This window comes from Takifugu rubripes, chromosome 9 (genome assembly GCF_901000725.2).
Source record: "Takifugu rubripes chromosome 9, fTakRub1.2, whole genome shotgun sequence".
Classification (NCBI taxonomy): Eukaryota; Metazoa; Chordata; class Actinopteri; order Tetraodontiformes; family Tetraodontidae; genus Takifugu; species Takifugu rubripes.
In genome coordinates, this window is record NC_042293.1 from 10,221,051 (window position 1) to 10,238,237 (window position 17,187).

General features: G+C 44.3%; 1 protein-coding gene across 8 annotated transcripts in view; it reads right to left on the bottom strand.

Annotated features, from left to right (window-relative positions):
* Positions 1-2,762: 2,762 nt before the first annotated feature.
* Positions 2,763-17,187, bottom strand: part of megf11 (multiple EGF-like-domains 11) — a 51,891-nt gene continuing 37,466 nt past the window's right edge. For 4 of the 8 annotated variants that reach the window (XM_029842349.1, XM_029842354.1, XM_029842352.1 and 1 more), the window contains 15 exons: positions 14,447-14,567; positions 14,053-14,216; positions 13,834-13,936; positions 11,360-11,506; positions 9,991-10,125; positions 8,524-8,652; positions 7,899-8,027; positions 7,215-7,343; positions 7,007-7,135; positions 6,699-6,935; positions 6,399-6,550; positions 6,173-6,236; positions 5,057-5,101; positions 4,322-4,528; positions 2,763-3,399 (listed from right to left, as the gene is read on the bottom strand). In XM_029842349.1, the coding sequence (XP_029698209.1) occupies positions 3,224-3,399; positions 4,322-4,528; positions 5,057-5,101; positions 6,173-6,236; positions 6,399-6,550; positions 6,699-6,935; positions 7,007-7,135; positions 7,215-7,343; positions 7,899-8,027; positions 8,524-8,652; positions 9,991-10,125; positions 11,360-11,506; positions 13,834-13,936; positions 14,053-14,216; positions 14,447-14,567 (2,067 nt within the window). In that variant the 3' untranslated portion in view covers positions 2,763-3,223. The remainder of the gene's footprint in view (positions 3,400-4,321; positions 4,529-5,056; positions 5,102-6,172; positions 6,237-6,398; positions 6,551-6,698; positions 6,936-7,006; positions 7,136-7,214; positions 7,344-7,898; positions 8,028-8,523; positions 8,653-9,990; positions 10,126-11,359; positions 11,507-13,833; positions 13,937-14,052; positions 14,217-14,446; positions 14,568-17,187) is intronic. The other 4 variants (XM_029842353.1, XM_029842350.1, XM_029842356.1 and 1 more) reach the window with 2 other exon arrangements.

A 17,187-nucleotide genomic window follows, 5' to 3' on the forward strand; every position in this document is an offset into this window, starting at 1 on the left:
ATTAGTGATTTTCTCTTTACACATATACAAAAACGTAATAATTATAAAATGAAATTGTTAAATTCCTCCTCATTAAAAATGGATTCCTCCTGTCCACCCATGTCAATTTATCATTATTTAAGCCTCTGTTGACCTCAGCCTTCTCTGTTTGCTCTGGTTTCCTCCCTAACTAGAGTGATTTGGACAAATAAATTGATGTGCATTTAGACCTTCGTGTTACAAAGAAGGAAGAACTAAAGATCAGCCTGCCTTTGAATTAAGGATTAGACACCCAGCTCGGGCCTGATTGATCCTCATAGTTCCTGTTGCGGGACGTGACTGCACTAAAGATCTGCAGCTGAGTGCAGTCGAATGGTTCATCTGAGTTCACAGCTATTACACTCAGCACCTGCATTCACCGAGACATTAACAGAGGCAGACGTGTGGTGGTAATTTCTAACTCCTCCTGTTGCGTAGATCTGCCCTCGTTCATATGAGCTGCACAGGAGCCTCAGGCAAAAACGGTGGGTCACAGCGGCAGCGAACAAAGCAAAGGTGCGAATCTGCCGGGGTCTAAAACGGCCTATTCCCGGTGGTAACTTCTATGGTGCAACAGAAAAGGTTTATCTGAAGGATGGAGTTGTCAGACATTAAGGAAGGTGCCTGAGGCCTGTGTTTGGAAAGCAAAGATGCTGCACTTTTTTGTGCCCCTGCAATATTTCATATTTTAATAATCAGACAGTTGAGGCTCTGAAAGAATACACAGACTGGGTTCATGCAAATAAGATCATTTGGACAAAGTTGGTCTAACATGAAAGTGTGTTTGGCCTCCTTCCGAAACTTTTCTTAATGTTGGTTCTTCTTCCGAACGTTGATCTTTTCGGCTGCAGTTTGAAATCAAATCCAGCCTCTTCACGTTGTTCTGTGTTGCTTTATTTAGACTCCAAAAACGGAACACAAAGACTGAAAAACATAAATTGTGTTATGTTGTTTTGAAGAGAAATGCCCACTTTTATGATTTGGAAAGTCCTTTGTGTCAAATTACATCTGCTAATTTAAGTTATACCAGGCTCACTGTGGAATTAAGTATTTTTCTTGATAAATATAAAAAGTCCCTCAGTTGACTATGTTAATGATGCTAAATCACAATCAGTGCAGCAGTGTTGCACTTGTGTCAGGTAATCTTTGAGAAAAGGGTTTGGAAATGACTCCTCCAAAAGGCAGATCCAGCAAGGATTTATTTCATTCCATTTACCAGGAGATCACGCAGGAAGGAATTTGATTTTCCTTGTTGGCATTCTTCAGCAGTGTCTTCCTTGGCCTTGGTTGGCATTCAACACATTTAAAATAAATGCCACTGTTGTCTTTAACACTCTGAGAGTTAAAAGATCCCATTTTTTTCCATTCAGAACAAATACAGACAGATCACGTAACGCCAGTGAATTCCATTCCTGAGGAGTTTTAAACCAGCAAATGTTGCCTTCACTGACCTGAATGTCATCGTTAGTTTCAGTATATTGATAAGATCTGGTGAAGATATGAAGACTATCAGGACATTATTTTAAATTTACATCATAGACTCCTGGCTGTAGCTGCTCCACCATTTATTAAAGATAACCCTGTATCCATGGAGACGAAGCCCATCATGCCAACTTTCATTGCGATGATATTTCAATGAGCAGTGCTCCAAATGGAGACAGATGGGTCCTCTTTGGGGATTCTCCTCCGCATTTCTGGAGTTACTGACCTGAATGAAACGATTTCCGAGGGCAGAATAGGCTTTTTATTTGAACCGTACGTACCAAAACCACAAGCAGCATTGGCATGACAGCAACTGGTAAAACCTTCCGTAAAGGAAAAGCAGTCACATAGCATACGATCCACTGTCACCACACTGAGCGAACTCTGTATAATGTCCGTCACTGATGAGAGGTGGGTGTGTGCGTTTGTGTGTGTATGGCAGGGGGAGAATCGATTGTCAGCATGTTATTGCTAAGACAGATGGTGTAATGGAATTCAGATAGTGAGAATAAATTCAGTACAATTTACAAATAAAAATAAATAACCTGGTATAAACATTTAATATTTCAGAATTTTTACATTTAGTTCCCTTTGTATGATACTGCACAGGATATTTCTGGGTCATTGGTCAGATAAAACCTCCGTTTTACAGTTTGACTGAAGAAAGAACATTTTAAATATCTTCATAAAACTCTTCACAAAATGACAGTGATCATCTCACAAGAGGATAAACAATGTTATCTACATTGGCGGGTCATCCCATCATGCTTATCTTTTCATAATTCTAGTGGCACACTGATAGAAAAAACACTATCACAATAATACAAATCATAAATGAAGCAATTAGCTTTAAAATTTTTAAAAAAGGTCACAGCCATCGCCTAAGACCAAATTTTTAAGAACAAAGGTGAAGACATCTGCAAGAAAAAGGCTGACATGTAAAAACAGATGATTATACCATGTGGAGGGAAACTTAATCCTTAAAACCTGCTGCATGTTTGAATATTTCAAAATAAAACCAGCGATGCAAACTTAACTCTGTAATTGCACCTGGGCATCAGTATATAGAACAACATGAAGTTGGTGGCCAAGCTTTATCGAACTTTGTTCATTCTCACCTGTCGTCTGTTTGACTTTTGCTCACCTCAGAGCGACCTCGCCCCATCTGCCGTCTGCAGCTGCTGCGCACCCCGGCGACTCGTAAAACTCTGATATTTATATGTAGTTAATGATCACCTGCTTTAAAATGATCCAGGCTGCGGAGAAAATCACTTCTGTGTAGGGGCCGTTAGAATCACTTGGATGACCCTAGAATAATAAATGTGCATCCTGGGCTGAAAGCATTCGAATCTTTAATCATATCCAGCCAAGCCACGTATGCCGCCCTTAATGCCGTTGAAGTCGCTGTGTTCCACTTCAGGGGGTCCATAAAAAGGCTGTGTCGTTTTGTGAGCAGTTTCTCTTTTAAGGAAAAAAAAAACCAAGGATGAATGGTCGCTGGTGTATGGGATGCTCCTTTCTACCCTCCCCCCTTTAGAGCTGGAGAAAGAGCATCAGTGGGAGCCAGAGAGAGAGTTCAGATGTGGATGAGACTCCATCTCAGTACCTAACTGAACACACAGAGATGGCGGGTGGGGGGTGGGGGTAGGGAGGGGGGGGTCGGTTGGCTCAATGATGCCTGGGGTGCAGGCATGCTGTCAGAGCCTGACGAAGGGTGCCCCATTTAGAGGAGGGAGCTGGGGCTTTCTGGGGGAGGAGGTGGTGTGTGCGGGGGGCTGTGACGCATGGGGAGTATGTCATAGTGGCCGGGGATGTGGGTGCCACGAGGAATGTCATAGGGACTCTGGGAGAAGCCGGTGGCCATTCCATTGGGTCCTTGCAGGACACTCACAGTGGGCTCTGTGGTGGTTTGAGGAAACAGGAAGGAAACAGTGGGACAGAGATGGTTAGAAACACTGGGGGAGGAGGACTACATGCACGCACGCACATACGCGTGCACACACACACACACACACACACACACACACACACACACACGGACACACACACTCACAGGAAAGTTGTGATACAGTGCCCCTTACTTAAATGTGAACAGAACAAATCAAATGTCAAAACCGAGCAATTATTTATTTAACACCTTCATTCAAATGTAGTGACAACATATAGATTATATAAAATGTAAAAAAAAACCAGCTCACACCAGGTTAACAAATGGCTGGTGAGAAAACAAGTCTTTAGCGGTAAGATGTTGATGGTCAGCTTAAAAATAGGATTTCTTAAATCATTATAAATTACAAATACTAAAAATCACTGACAACATTTATCATCTCGGGGGCACAACGCTGACATAGAAATTGACATAAACTATAATCGACAGATGGAGTTCTGCTAAGGGAAACATGAGGCCCATAATAACAGATGCCTAAATGCTACTGTCTCACGAAACAAATGAAAACAGGACAAAAAAGTTGGGCTGAGCCAGTAAAACTCGACACCAAGAATGTAATATTTCAGTTTTGTTAAAGGACGCAAGTGACGCAACGCAGCTATAAACATAAACTTTTCGAAACCGTCTTGAAATGAAAGCCTGATGAAATTTCCGTTTTAAATCTTGATATGTTTTCTTGTTAAACGCACGGATTTCGGTCTGAATAGTTTATATCGGCGTCTCCCCCGCGGGAAACGAGAGAGGAACAGCTCGCACAGATGAACTCTCACCGGGGCCACGCGTGTGTGAGTTCACCCGGGGGCACATGAGCAGCGGGGACAAACGCCACAGAACCCTGCTGAGCTGCACGCACCAGAGCGACGACACACTCACCAACGTCATAGACGTTCCTGCCAGTGCCGCCCAGGAGGGTGGCGGTGCCGCCAAAGGGCACTTCGCGGTGGGAGGGGGATTTCATCTCCACGTAGCTGTTCTCGGTGTGCTTGCAGGCCAGAGCTGGTGGGTCTCTGATGGTGGCATATGGGTTTTCGCTGTTCAGCGAGCAGGAGCTGTTGCTACATATGGAGCTTTTGATGTAATCTGCAGGAGCCGCAAGACAAAGACACAGTCAGCGCAAACGCAGACGATAAGATTTTTACTTGATGCCCGAACCTTCCGCTAAAAGTTGATGAGCGTGGCCTTCGCCGTGGTAATGAAAATCATTGTCATTCTGGAGAAATTCCATTTCTTTTGTGCCTGACAGGTGACTAATGTAGGTAGTAATCAGAGTACAAAGGGGAGAGTGTGGAAGGCTCATCTCATCCATACCAGTCTCATCAGTCTGATAAGAGGCCTCATTAGAGACCGCAGCGAAGCTCTTTTGGGTCCACTCTTCACACCGCGGTCTCCTACACTCCAAGTGTGGGAGACAAAATGACGTTATGGGCACTGAGCCACAGAGAGCAATTAGCTCTGGAGGAATATCTCAGCCCACCATGAGCCTGTCCAAAGTGTAGACTTTTCACATAAATCATGAAGAATAAAAGAACATGAGCTATGGGCTGGAAAAGACTTTTAAAATGTAGCAGTTATGAGATTTAACACACACGTGACGCACACGGTTAGTACCTTTTCTGGTGCCTCTTTGTGTTTGTGTGTCCCCCTGTTGAACGTCTGGAACACACGTAAAGAGGTGTCAGCGACAGCACATGTGAAGGCTGACAGGAAATACCAGTGAAGGTGTGATGAAGGGAAAGGTGAGATGTAAATATATATATACAGCATGTCTCCCTTAGCTCATGGTGTCAGCTTCCTCCAGCTCATCTGCTGAATGATAATAGAATATTTCCCCAAAACATTATGTGTCAAAACAGGCCAGATAGGGAATATTCTGATATTCGATGTAGGAACCTCCGACGTTTTCTTTTAGATGACTGATTTTCTTTAATATAAAATGAAAATAGTGCATACTGAGAACTTTGACTTTTAAGTCAAGTCTGTTAAATAAACAATGACACTGCACTGCCTTTGCAGTGATAACTAGATGATTTATAGTCTTATTAAATAACCTCAAAAGACCAGGAAATAATAAAAAAATATAACAAAAACTGTAGAACTGTTATTTGTGCATCAGGTACCTCATCTTAATTACACTATATGGAGATTAAATATTTTACAATGTTAATACGTTACCAATAATGGTATATCTTTAAAGGAGAAAGTGTGTATTAATATATTCCTTACTCAAGCTTAAAAAGTGTATAAGCATTTATTAATTATTTTTGCAGCTAAAGTAGTAGTAGTAGCAGTAGTAGTAGTAGTAGTAGTAGCAGTAGTAGTAGGTTGTTTAAGCCAGAGATTTAACGTTCTATTGATATTTTTTCCCCCCAAGTGATTAATTTTCTATAATTTACAGGCGGAGAGTCCAACAGCTGACCCACAGCTAGCCACCATACAGAAATGTGCCACTGGGGGGAGTGAAAAAGGACTAATGAGCTCATATTGACCCCTATTCACCTCCGTGCTACTGCCTTCTCTCTCCCCCCTGAACATTCTATCAGAATCAGAGCACAGGGTTAGCTTTAACAAGAAAACACTGCTTCATCTTCATCTTCATTCCCAGTAGGGGAGAGGCCTGTATGATGCTGGTGCAAATCACAAGTTCCTCTTTGTCCTTGAAGGTATAATGCTGCACAACATTCAGCGCGGGCGGGATACTTCACAGCAACAGAGAGGATAACTGACCTATGTCATTGAGGTTGCAGTAGGCCCTCCATTCTGAGCCGTTTCTGCTTTTCAGGGTGCCTGACTGTGAAAGGAAGAGCACAGGTTGGTGCTGCTGCCACATAGTCCAAACGTTACACACACACACACACACACACACACACACACACACACACACACACACACACACACACACACACACACACACACACACACACACACACACACACACACGCAGTGCTCATACTTTGAGGGTCTGGTTGCCATCCAGTTTGCTGGAGATGGTTGAGACGTTACACTGGGCCACAGTCTGGTAACACTGGGCACTACTGCTGCAGCTGCCCTGGCTCTGGTTGACCTCAGCAACACTGGTCCTCATTGCTACAGTACTGCCACACTCTGAGGGTTCAAATAACATGTGGGTATTTGAGTGACAATATTTTAAACAACCACATAAAAGGAATCACCTGTGTTCAACATTAAACTACGATCATTCTTAGACCAACATCTTGATAATTCAAATGAATATCTTTCTGAGACGTCTTACCAGAGAGAGAATAGTCAGTGTTGGTGAGGTGCATCGCCTGAGAGTAAGACACAGTGGGCTGGCTCTCATGCCCTTTGTCCCTCTGCCTCTGTCTGTACCACACAAACAGACTGAGCATGGCCATAATGATGAGAAGTAGAAAGATAATTCCCATGACAGCGCCTGCAGACTGCCGCTCCGAGCCTCGCGCTGGGCTAATCTTGGTGTACGGGTTCAGCTCCTCCATCATCAAAGCTGCTACAGAGAAAACAGCGATGTACAAAACTGAGTTTTTGCGCTGCGCCTTGACCACTGTGAGATCCTCTCACCTTGATCACAGCGGATGCCTTTATAACCGGGACTGCAGTAGCACGTTCCAGTCACATAGTCGCAAGTGGCATTGTTGAGGCACTCGCATAACTGCTGGCAGCCATATCCAAACGTACCAGCAGGACACTCTGTATGCAGAGAGAGCTACTTTAACATATCTATAATAGTTAAAGCACTTTAAGAACAACCTCCTCGGGGATACTCAACTCTGATCACAGCTGGTCCCAATGAAACCAGTTCGGCAGGCGCACTGGCCGGTGCTGTGGTCGCAGTCCGCACCATTTTGGCAGCGGCAGACCTCGGAGCAGTCTCTGCCGTAGAACCCCGACGGGCAACCTGCAGACAGATGCACGTGAAAAAAAACAAAGGATAGCTCTGAACATTGAGTGTGAAGGTCACATCAGAAGTCAGCAGGAAGCTCCATATGGGTTGTTGTCTGTTTAGCATTCTCAACTAGGCGCGAAGCAACTGAGAAGAAGTATATTCTACATTCCGTGCAGAAAAAAAAATGACATTATGTTAATTTAATACGAGGTGGAAACTAAATGACAAGAAGGGTGGACAATTTATGGGGGGCAGGGAAAGGAAAAACACACCAGAATACAAAATCAAACGGCAATATGACACAAAACAAGGGCTCTGATTAAAAGCTTTGGGGTGATAGATTTAAAAAAGTTAAAAGATGGATGTTGATCTGCAAAACCCCTGTGTGAATGCATAACCAATCTAACAAACTGACCATTCATAGTAAATGTGTTCTAGAAATGTTCTAGATATACAGTATATGTATAAAATGTTTTTTTAAAAAGTGAACGGGTGTTTTGGCTGCAGTTCAGCATTACAGACAGTTGGTGGCACTCTGTTTCTGCTCGGTGGAGCGGAGAGACTCACGCTGGGTGCAGTAGAGTCCAGTCCAGCCAGGGCTGCACCTGCACTCCCCGTCGTAGGCGCTGCACTGGGCTCCGTTGTGACAGTTACACGAGTTGAGACAATCGGGGCCCCAGTGCCCAGAGGGACAGGCTGCGCCAGAGAGCCCAGAGACACAGTTGAGCTCAGGATCACACAGCCACATCCGAGGAACGGCTCCACATTGTCAACACAAGCTAATGCTGGGAATTTAGTGTCATTTTTATTCCCAACAGGCATTTAGATGATGATATATGAGTAGCCATATGTGTTCTACTAAAGATGTATTAAAGTAAAGCATAATATCTATCAGATATAAGGTATTTTTACTCGGAGCAGTTAAGGTAATAAAAAGGCACACATCAATTTCTAATAGTGTGATAGCTCAAAGCTCTCCTAATGATCTTTGGCCAACAGTACCGTAAATCTAAGTGCATAATGTACAACAGCAATCATTTAAGTAAGCAATCTGTTCTGGGATGTGTGGGGGTCATGAAAACGACTGATGCAAATGAAGTAAATGAGAACTGGGATAAACAATGAGTAGCAAAGATCCTCAAAAAAGATAACACAAAATAAAGAAATGAAGGATAAAGGCGTTTAAGCGTACCGTGAGAGCAATCCTCTCCAATCCAGCCAGGAACGCACTGGCAGGAGCCATCGATGGGGTTGCAGGTGCCATTGTTGCTGCAGAGGCAGACCTCGGTGCAGGCCCTGCCGTACCTGCCACTTGGACAGACTGCACAAACAGGCAAAATATCAAAACAACAACCCTGCATGTGGTCACTGGTTGGCATCTGTTAGCGTCACAACACTAAACTTGGACATATATATGATAATATAATGCAAATAAACCCAGTGCATGAGAGGTAATGTAGACACGCCTCTCTAATGTTGATAACGCACTATTTAAGTGGATATGAAGTAATCTGCTTAAACAAAAGGAGTCAATCACCACCTTCAGTGGCACAAATGCCCTATTTGCACTCACATGAGCCGAATGAGCAATGCACCACATAATTAAAATAGACCATGTACACAGACCACCGTATGCATATTTTATGAAATTAATATTTCAACGCCCTCCCGCACACTTCAATAAAAGATGTCATTTCCAATTAAACCTCCATTGTGTTTTTTTACGTTAAGGCCACGAGACAAATTCAACGAGGTCTATCTAACAATCTGGGAGTTGTGGCACCAGCAGATACATCAAAAGGTCTCGGATGAAGAGAATAGCCTGGTGTTGGGAACATCAGATAATGCCTGTGAATACGACTGGTCCCACTCATTTATATGTGAGGCCATTATAGTGATTACATTTCGGCTGGCTTTTCCCTCTTCTTCAGGGCTCTTGTAGTTCTGCTAAGCAGGTTGTGATTAGGCCATGTAGTTGGCTACCCCATACTGATGTATCTGGGGATCGAGACCTCAACTCACCAGGAAAGCATCATTAGCCCATATCTTTGCGTGCTGGACAAGAGACGAGTAAAAACAACAACGGCCTACATCATTCCAAAATGTGTATGTTTTCGGGGACCTTTGTCCCTCGCCAGTAATTAACATCTAACAAATTAGGAAGAGAACTGTTTCCCCCCCCTCTTTTTATCAGCTAACCTATTAAACTTTTATCAGAAAGACATTGCTCAAAGTCATGAAAGAGAATTTCAAAATCTCTCACTGCTTCGCTGTAATTTATTTAAAAAAGGGGTAAATTATTAGAAGGAGACTCCACAGTACGTAGGTGTCTGCACTAAAGGCACTGATGGAGCGAAGATTTATGCTGCAGAATGAGGTGATCTGTGGTGATATATACTACCACGCCGAAGATCTGCTATTGAAAACTCCACTATCTATATGACAATGTGATATTATTGTATGTTGACTGGAAATACAATAAAATAAGAATTAAAAAAATGCAGAAAATGCATTGGTTTTGTAAACACACTTGATGTGCGGCCATACATGACATATAATTTTGAATGCAAGGGTTTCAAGGCAAAGAAACCACTGTAAATATGAAAAACACAACTGAAAACAGGAAGCATGACAGAGGCCAAAGGGACACAATACTTGCCTTGGTTACACAGAGAGCCAGAGAAACCAGGCAGGCACTCACACTGGCCTGTGATATGATGACATGGCCCAGTGCTGTGCACACACTGTGGACAGGACTGGCTGCAGCGGTGACCATAGAACCCCGGAGAACAGACTGCAGTGTGGCCAGAGGGGAAAGGAAAGCGGTTGACAGGGTGAGATAGAAGAACAATATCGAATGAGAGTGATCAAAGAGTTCTGAACTACTTGAGACCAAACGAACAGGAGCCAAAAATACAGGGGGGAGGGAAGGAGAAGGAGCGGGAGAGTGAGACTTTATTGTAAGCCCCCATTAATATAATATGAAAGCTATATTGTTGTAAAATAGGAAATGATATCAGAGAGGTCTGCTTTTTAGCATGTGGGATATGAAGAGGACAGTAGTTAATTAATTAAACACCAAAAAGATGAAAATGTTATTCAAAGTGTGTACTATACAAAATGAAGTTCATTTTAACCACCTTTTAAACAAAGACTGTAATGTGGGCAGAAGCCATAAGCTATATAAAACATATTTTAATTTTAGTGCACATCTAAAAGCCAATCTGTGCTGTTATCTTTGTAAGCAGCGATTTGGGAAAAACAATCAAACAAGTATGCTCGAAATAATAAAACCAGATTGGTTCTTGTAAGATTACCACTCACGATTAAGTACACCTCATAGGTTCTGTTTTGATTGAAGCACCAGGTGTGATACACATTTATCAGCCTCTGGAGGAGCAGAGTTCTACATCTCAAGTCTGGACCGAAAATGCTGCAGTTACTCAGGTTCTCACCTGATGAGAAAATTATCTGCGTGAACATTCTGCAGGCAGAACTGTTGAAAGACCCACACGTATACGTCACTGCTCATGTGAACTCTGCTGCTATCTTTGAGGGGCCTGTACGGCGACTTCCACAAAAAACTTGTTTTTTACAGGCTTGCAGCTGTGAAATTCTCTCTCAATCTGAGTTCAATCACTGAGTTCATCATTTGAGTGGGGCCTCAAACAAATCCTGTTTGGAAACACAAAGCTGGCACTCCCTGAGTATGTGTCTGTGTGTGTGTGTGTGTGTGGGGGGGGGGGGGGTCTGCGCCCTCTGATGAGTTCAGGGTGAGAACAGCAAATCTCCCACTGCGAGTTGCATTTGTGTGTGTGTGTGTGTGTGTGTGTGTGTGTGGGTGTGTGACAGGGGTGCAGAGAAGTCTGATTAAACGACAGCAGTGATGAAGGGGTTGGACTCAAGCAGTTGTCGCCGTTTAAGTGCCTTCTCCCCAGCAGGATCACCCTTCAACAATTCTTCAAACACCAAACCAAGGTCAGTACTGTGGAGCCCCTCTCAGTCTTAAGCACAGGAACAATGCTCACTTCTTTTGCAGGATGTTCCTCTGTATCCAGCTGCACACACACATGTGCCATCCTCTGGAGAGCAGGATCCTCCGTTCTGGCAGGAGCAGCTGAATGAACAGTTGGGTCCCCAGAAGCCTTGTGGGCACACGCTATCACAGTGGATTCCTGCGGGCACATTATGATGACAAATATTCAGTGAATACGCACCAAGGAGGATTGCCGAAATATTGCAAGTAGCCTGCCATCTGTAAAGAGACATCAGGCAGGACGGCGTTCACAATGGCCGATCATGCTGGATCTGCAGGAAGGGGTTTTGGGTGGTTTTTTATATCCCGAATGATCAACCTGCTGTTTCCGTTATTGCGGCCTTTCAGACTGAGCTTCCTTTGGAACCCTTATTTTTGATCTGATGGGGCTCCCTGCCAGAGTGCCGTGTTGATTAACAGGGTTGGCTCTCGGGAGAGGCCAAGCTTGTCTCCCATTCCCTTTCAGCAGAGTGTACAGAGCTGAAAGGAAGCATTCAGGGGACAAGTTCACACTCTGAACACAGTGTGTTTGGCAGAGATTGACCAAGCGACACAAAATATCCATACAGGGCTCTCTCTGTGCATCTGGTCCATTAGAACATCTGCTCCAGCTGACGGTTTTTAGCATAATAACAAAAAATACGGACCAGAAACCTCATGGACTGTCCATACCTGCAGGTTCATAAAATCCAACTGCTCTCCCCATGCTCAAGCGTGCACTGTAGTGTCACACACTCACAGAAACTCGGCAACCTTTCAAGTGTCAACCCTAAGTGCGAAGTCTCATTTTATATTTCCTTTGAGTGTGAATATCTGAGAATAGTGTGACCATTAAAGGAGCATTAGTGTGGTACCTTTGAATTAAACCTGGAGTAAGCTCTTGGGACTTATGTTATACAGAAATTGTGCCGCCTTAAGGCTGCAATCTAGGAGTACAGGAGAGGAAATGTTAGTGCTGATGAGTGGGGAGCGCGGTAAGAATGATTTAGTCTGAGGCACAGCCATGGACATCAAAAGGAGGGCAAGGCTTGTGCAAGTGTGTTTGAGGTTCTGCTAGGCCAGGCAGAAAAGGCTGCGACTGCCTTTACAGTCGGAAAATGAATGCGAGTGGGGCATCACACGTTTCTGTCTAATGGTGGCAAACAGAGTGGCTTTGGATGTCTAGTGAGGGAGAAAAAGAAAGAGTGAAAGTAGCCAGAACTGAAGTCTCTTCAAAGTAGGCTTTTCTCTGAGAAGTGCCAGAGGTCCCACTATCCAATTTGTAGAGAGAGCAAAGCCAACCTCTCCTTCCATCGCTCTCTCTCTCTCTCTCTCTCTCTCACACACACACACACACACACACACACACACACACTCACATCACCTGCTACATGGTCTGAACCCTCCTAAAAAAATTAAAGGTGATTTTTTTTTTAATGGACTAGCCAAAAGCCTCTCCATTGAGTGTCCACTCTCAACTCTCTTCTAAACCTTTGTTGGCCGATGTCAGGCTTGCAACAGTCCAGCAGCAACTGTGGGTGTTTAATGCAGCTCAGCCCCTCACAGGCACGACTCCTGGAAGCCAGATTCCTGGCAAAGCGGTTATGTCAACTTTGCAGCTAGAATGCAGGCTGAAATCACACTGATTAGATGGAAAAACAAAAGTGCCCGCGCTTCAAAAATAGTTATCCCACAACGACCGGGATCGCACTCACAATCTCTCCAGGTGCTCCTGCTTTTCTGAGAGCCCACTGAAAACTGTCGAATTCACATAAGCATGTATATGTTTGTCCAAGGCTGCATGCTGCCCCCAGCGCTGCACCCCAGTGACTCAATTAAGTCTGACAGATGGTCCCAACCTGTGCAGGATTCAGAGCATGAGAGACCTGTTTCGCCGCCTTCGTTCTTGCAGATAATAAAACTCTGCATTGTTTCCCAGAATAAATGCCAAAAGCTCTGGAGGCTGAATGTGGCCGGCTGCTGAGCGCACACAGGCCTGACCTTTCCCGCTGAATCTATTCCCCCCCTGACTGCACCTCTCCACCCAGGCTCTGAGACCAAGTCCTCAGCTAGTTCCCCGTGTTTGACATTCAGATGTGATGCTTATAATAATGACCCTCATCCTTCCTCTGACATTCACACTTTTCTACTTTTTTTGCTGTAAACAAATGCAGGAGACAAGACACAAGCATCTGTCTGAGATGCTTTTGTAAACGTAAGGGGCTCCACTGGGGGCCGTAGTACAAAAGGAGAAACTACTATATAAAAAAAGGATCCCCCGGTGAAAGTCAGGTTTGTTGTGAGAGCATCAATAAAGAGCAACAGTTTGCATAACCAAGCAATGGGCTTGGAAGTGGACGCGTGCACAGACTTGCTGACCGAGTGTCAAATAACAGAAACATAAACCATAAAAGTTGCAGTATGGTAATTATGTTTCCACAGTTTCAATCTCGGAAGCACATCTCTAGTTTTTCAGCAAACACTGACCTGTCCAGCCAGGATAGCAGCGGCAGTAACCACTTGTTGGGTCGCACCCGTCAGCATGGCTGCAGTCACAGCGCTCCCGACACTCCAGCCCATAGGTGCCGTCCTGACAACAGTAAAAGTCACTTTTACACCTTTAAATCACCCATCGCACCCCCCCCCCCCCCCCCCACCAAAAAAACAACCAAAAAGTCCACTTCCACAGTTGAAGCAAAGACTCACAGGGCAGGATTCATCACAGTGCTGTCCCCTCCACCCTGGAGAACATGTGCAGATTCCATCTATAGGGTCACATGCAGCTCCATTCGCACATAAGCACGTCTGATTGCAGCCTAGCCCCCATGTGCCACTGGAACAGGGGATGGAGCAGTCCACACCTTGCCAGCCTGAGGTAACACAGAGAAGATTTGATTGAAAATTGATTAATTTTGTTGATTATTGCTTGTGAAGATTTTTTAAGAACAGCAACTTTTGGTGATACATTTATTTGATAATCCCATTAAAACCCATGCAAATGTGATAGTGATACACTTATGGCTGAAGATGCGCAAGGCGGCTTTTATGCATTGGCTATCTCGTATTCAGTATGATGCAGCTGGGACTGAATTTTCTTTACCCTCTCTGCAGAGGCAGGAGCCATTGAGCGGAGAGCAGGATGCGTGATTATGACAGGAGCAGGTGGACATGCAGCCCGGTCCATATAAACCGGGGGGACACAGTGTTGTGCAATCTTCACCCTGAGGAACAAAATAAATGCAAAGTCATGAGACACAACCATGCTGACTGAGGTAGACTTAAGACAGTGATAGTGGAGTCCAAGCATTTCAGCTCATTTTGACTTGCTGGGTGAATTATATTTAGACAATTTTAGTGTGCAGAATATGGAGCAAAGCACTTCAAAGTGACCTGAATTGATTTAACTTCAGCTCAAGAGGATGATCTGTGCACAGCCCTCTCTATTCATAAGAAAACTATTACCTAATCTGCTCCTCTGACCAAGAAACCCTTGCTATTTCCTGCGGCCTTTTCTCTTTTATAGAAAGTAAGCTGTGGTTGAAAATGCATCTGTGGAACGATAAAGCGAAGGCTGATGCAGGTGCTGTTTTTTTTTGTTTTTTTTTACAGAGAATGGGACCACCAGGAGTGATTCAATTCCATGGCGCAGTGATGCAGTACTCAAAAAAATCTCCAGCTGCCCCCAAAGACGAGAGTTAAAGGGGAACAACAAAGACTGCAGATCATCTCTACGTAATTTTAGTGACGACTACTGTTCTGCTGAGATGAGTTCTATAAGGATAAGACGGCAAAATGCCAAAACTGCCAGTGATGCCTCCACAGGTGAACTCCAGGACTGTCAGACTGGAAATGAGATTTTACCCAAAAGAAATGGTGCAGGAAGAGAGATTAATGCAAATTCCAAACAAATAAACCAAAAGGTGAGCTGAGCAGACAGAGGAATGTCCCAGGGACATCTCCAACGCTGCGACAGACACTCAATTAACTCCCTACTGTTAATGAGCACACCACTGGGAGAGCAGCAGACTAACCTAATGCAATGCATCAGAGTGTAATGTATGAGAAAAGGATGTGGAATGCATCTTTTATGTCCAGTGCAGGGTGCTTTAATCATATTTCTGATTTTAAAAGAAGAAAAAAAAAAAAAAAGCCAAGCACTTGAACCGCCATCCTCACTCATCTCATTTCTCCATAAGCTGGGGATCACAGCTGATCTATGGGTTCCCAGACACCCCTTCCAAACACTGCCTTGAGTGACAGGTGACACAATGATTTAGAGTTCCAATTAGTGGCCCAGAGGAGTCCTGAGTAGCTCTTGCTTCACTCACCAGAGAACCAAGGGAATGCTGCCTGCTCACTGCACACTGTCATTATCATTTTGAACTCAGTTTAAACAGAAGGCAGGAGGAGATGTGCCAGTGGACGCCAGGGGCAGAACACACATCTTAAAACATCTCTCCTCCCCGTGCACCACATAAAAGCGCCGGACTGTGAATGAAATTTTTATCAATCGCCTGCAATAACCTTTGTTCTACTTGAAACGACAGCTTCCAAACCGCTAACAATAGCATTTCCCATACAGTGGCTAAAGTGGGGATGGAAGTTTGACCGGCCGAGGGGACTGGAGAGGGAGCGGCGGAAGGGTTCAGCCCATCTTCAGAGCAAAGGCAATTTACTGGCGTCTGGACTCTTGGATAAATTGTCATGCAGCCACAAATGACCACATGGATTTGACTGCTTTGATGGCTGCGTCAGATTCCACTTGGCTTCACCCTCGCGGTGGAGAAACCAGTGGCTGCTATGCTCTCATGAGGGCCAAAGCAATGCTCTCATTAGTAGACTGATTCATATTCCTTCTGAGCTGGAAAAGATGGAAGCCCGCATGTGGGGAATCATTATTAATACACGGGCTGTCAGTCCATCGCACGAGAGCGGCAGGACCTTACATAACGACATGGCAGGGATCAGGGATGAGGCCTGAGCTGCTGAGAGGCGGCCAGGTCGTCCTTGGCCAAGGCACTAAATTCATACCTATTAGTACTTTAACGTAATTGGAAAGCTTTTTTTTTTTTTAAACCAGAAAGCCTCTTGCTGACACAACATTGATCAGTGTGGATCCATTGAGACTACATGCAAATGGCACCACTAATTAACAATCAGTCTCACTCCTCAACAGTTCATCTAACTACTAGATGAGTGACTGCGGTTTTAAATTCATGCAGCAGGACTGAAATTGGACCTCTGAACCTATCTGATGAGTCTAGAAAGTCCAGAGAGGAAGGGAAACTATTTGTTTTCACCAACTCTGAAGACACTGAAATCAATTTAGAATGCATTTATATTTTGGATATCATGTTATTAACAGGGCTTATGGAATATCTAAATAAAGGAGAAATATCATTGTAAGTAAATGCTGCATATTGCAAGAGGCAATGCCTGAATAGGTGACATGTAATCACTTTGTCCCACTCAAAAAGAGCATGTCCAATTACCAGAGTTAAATCAAGTGTGCAGGAGCTCAGGCTGCCTCGCTACTTTGCTTGGTTGGCTTCCCGACGGGACTCTAGAACAAAGATGCTGCAGGGAGGCTCAGCTGTCCCCTGGAGAAGTGACTTCATTGGCAATCAGTCACAGCACTATCATCTTTTCAAAAACGCCATATGCCACAGCATTTAACGAAACGTTCCACATTTAAGGTGAGAGATGCGATCGCAGCTCGACTAACAAACAATCAGGAGGCTGGCTCGCGCATCAACCCGAAAAATTCCCCCTTTCAGGCAGTTCGACCCTGTAGGACTGTTTAATGGGTCCAGCAGTCCTTCCCAGCAGCCGCCAAAGAGA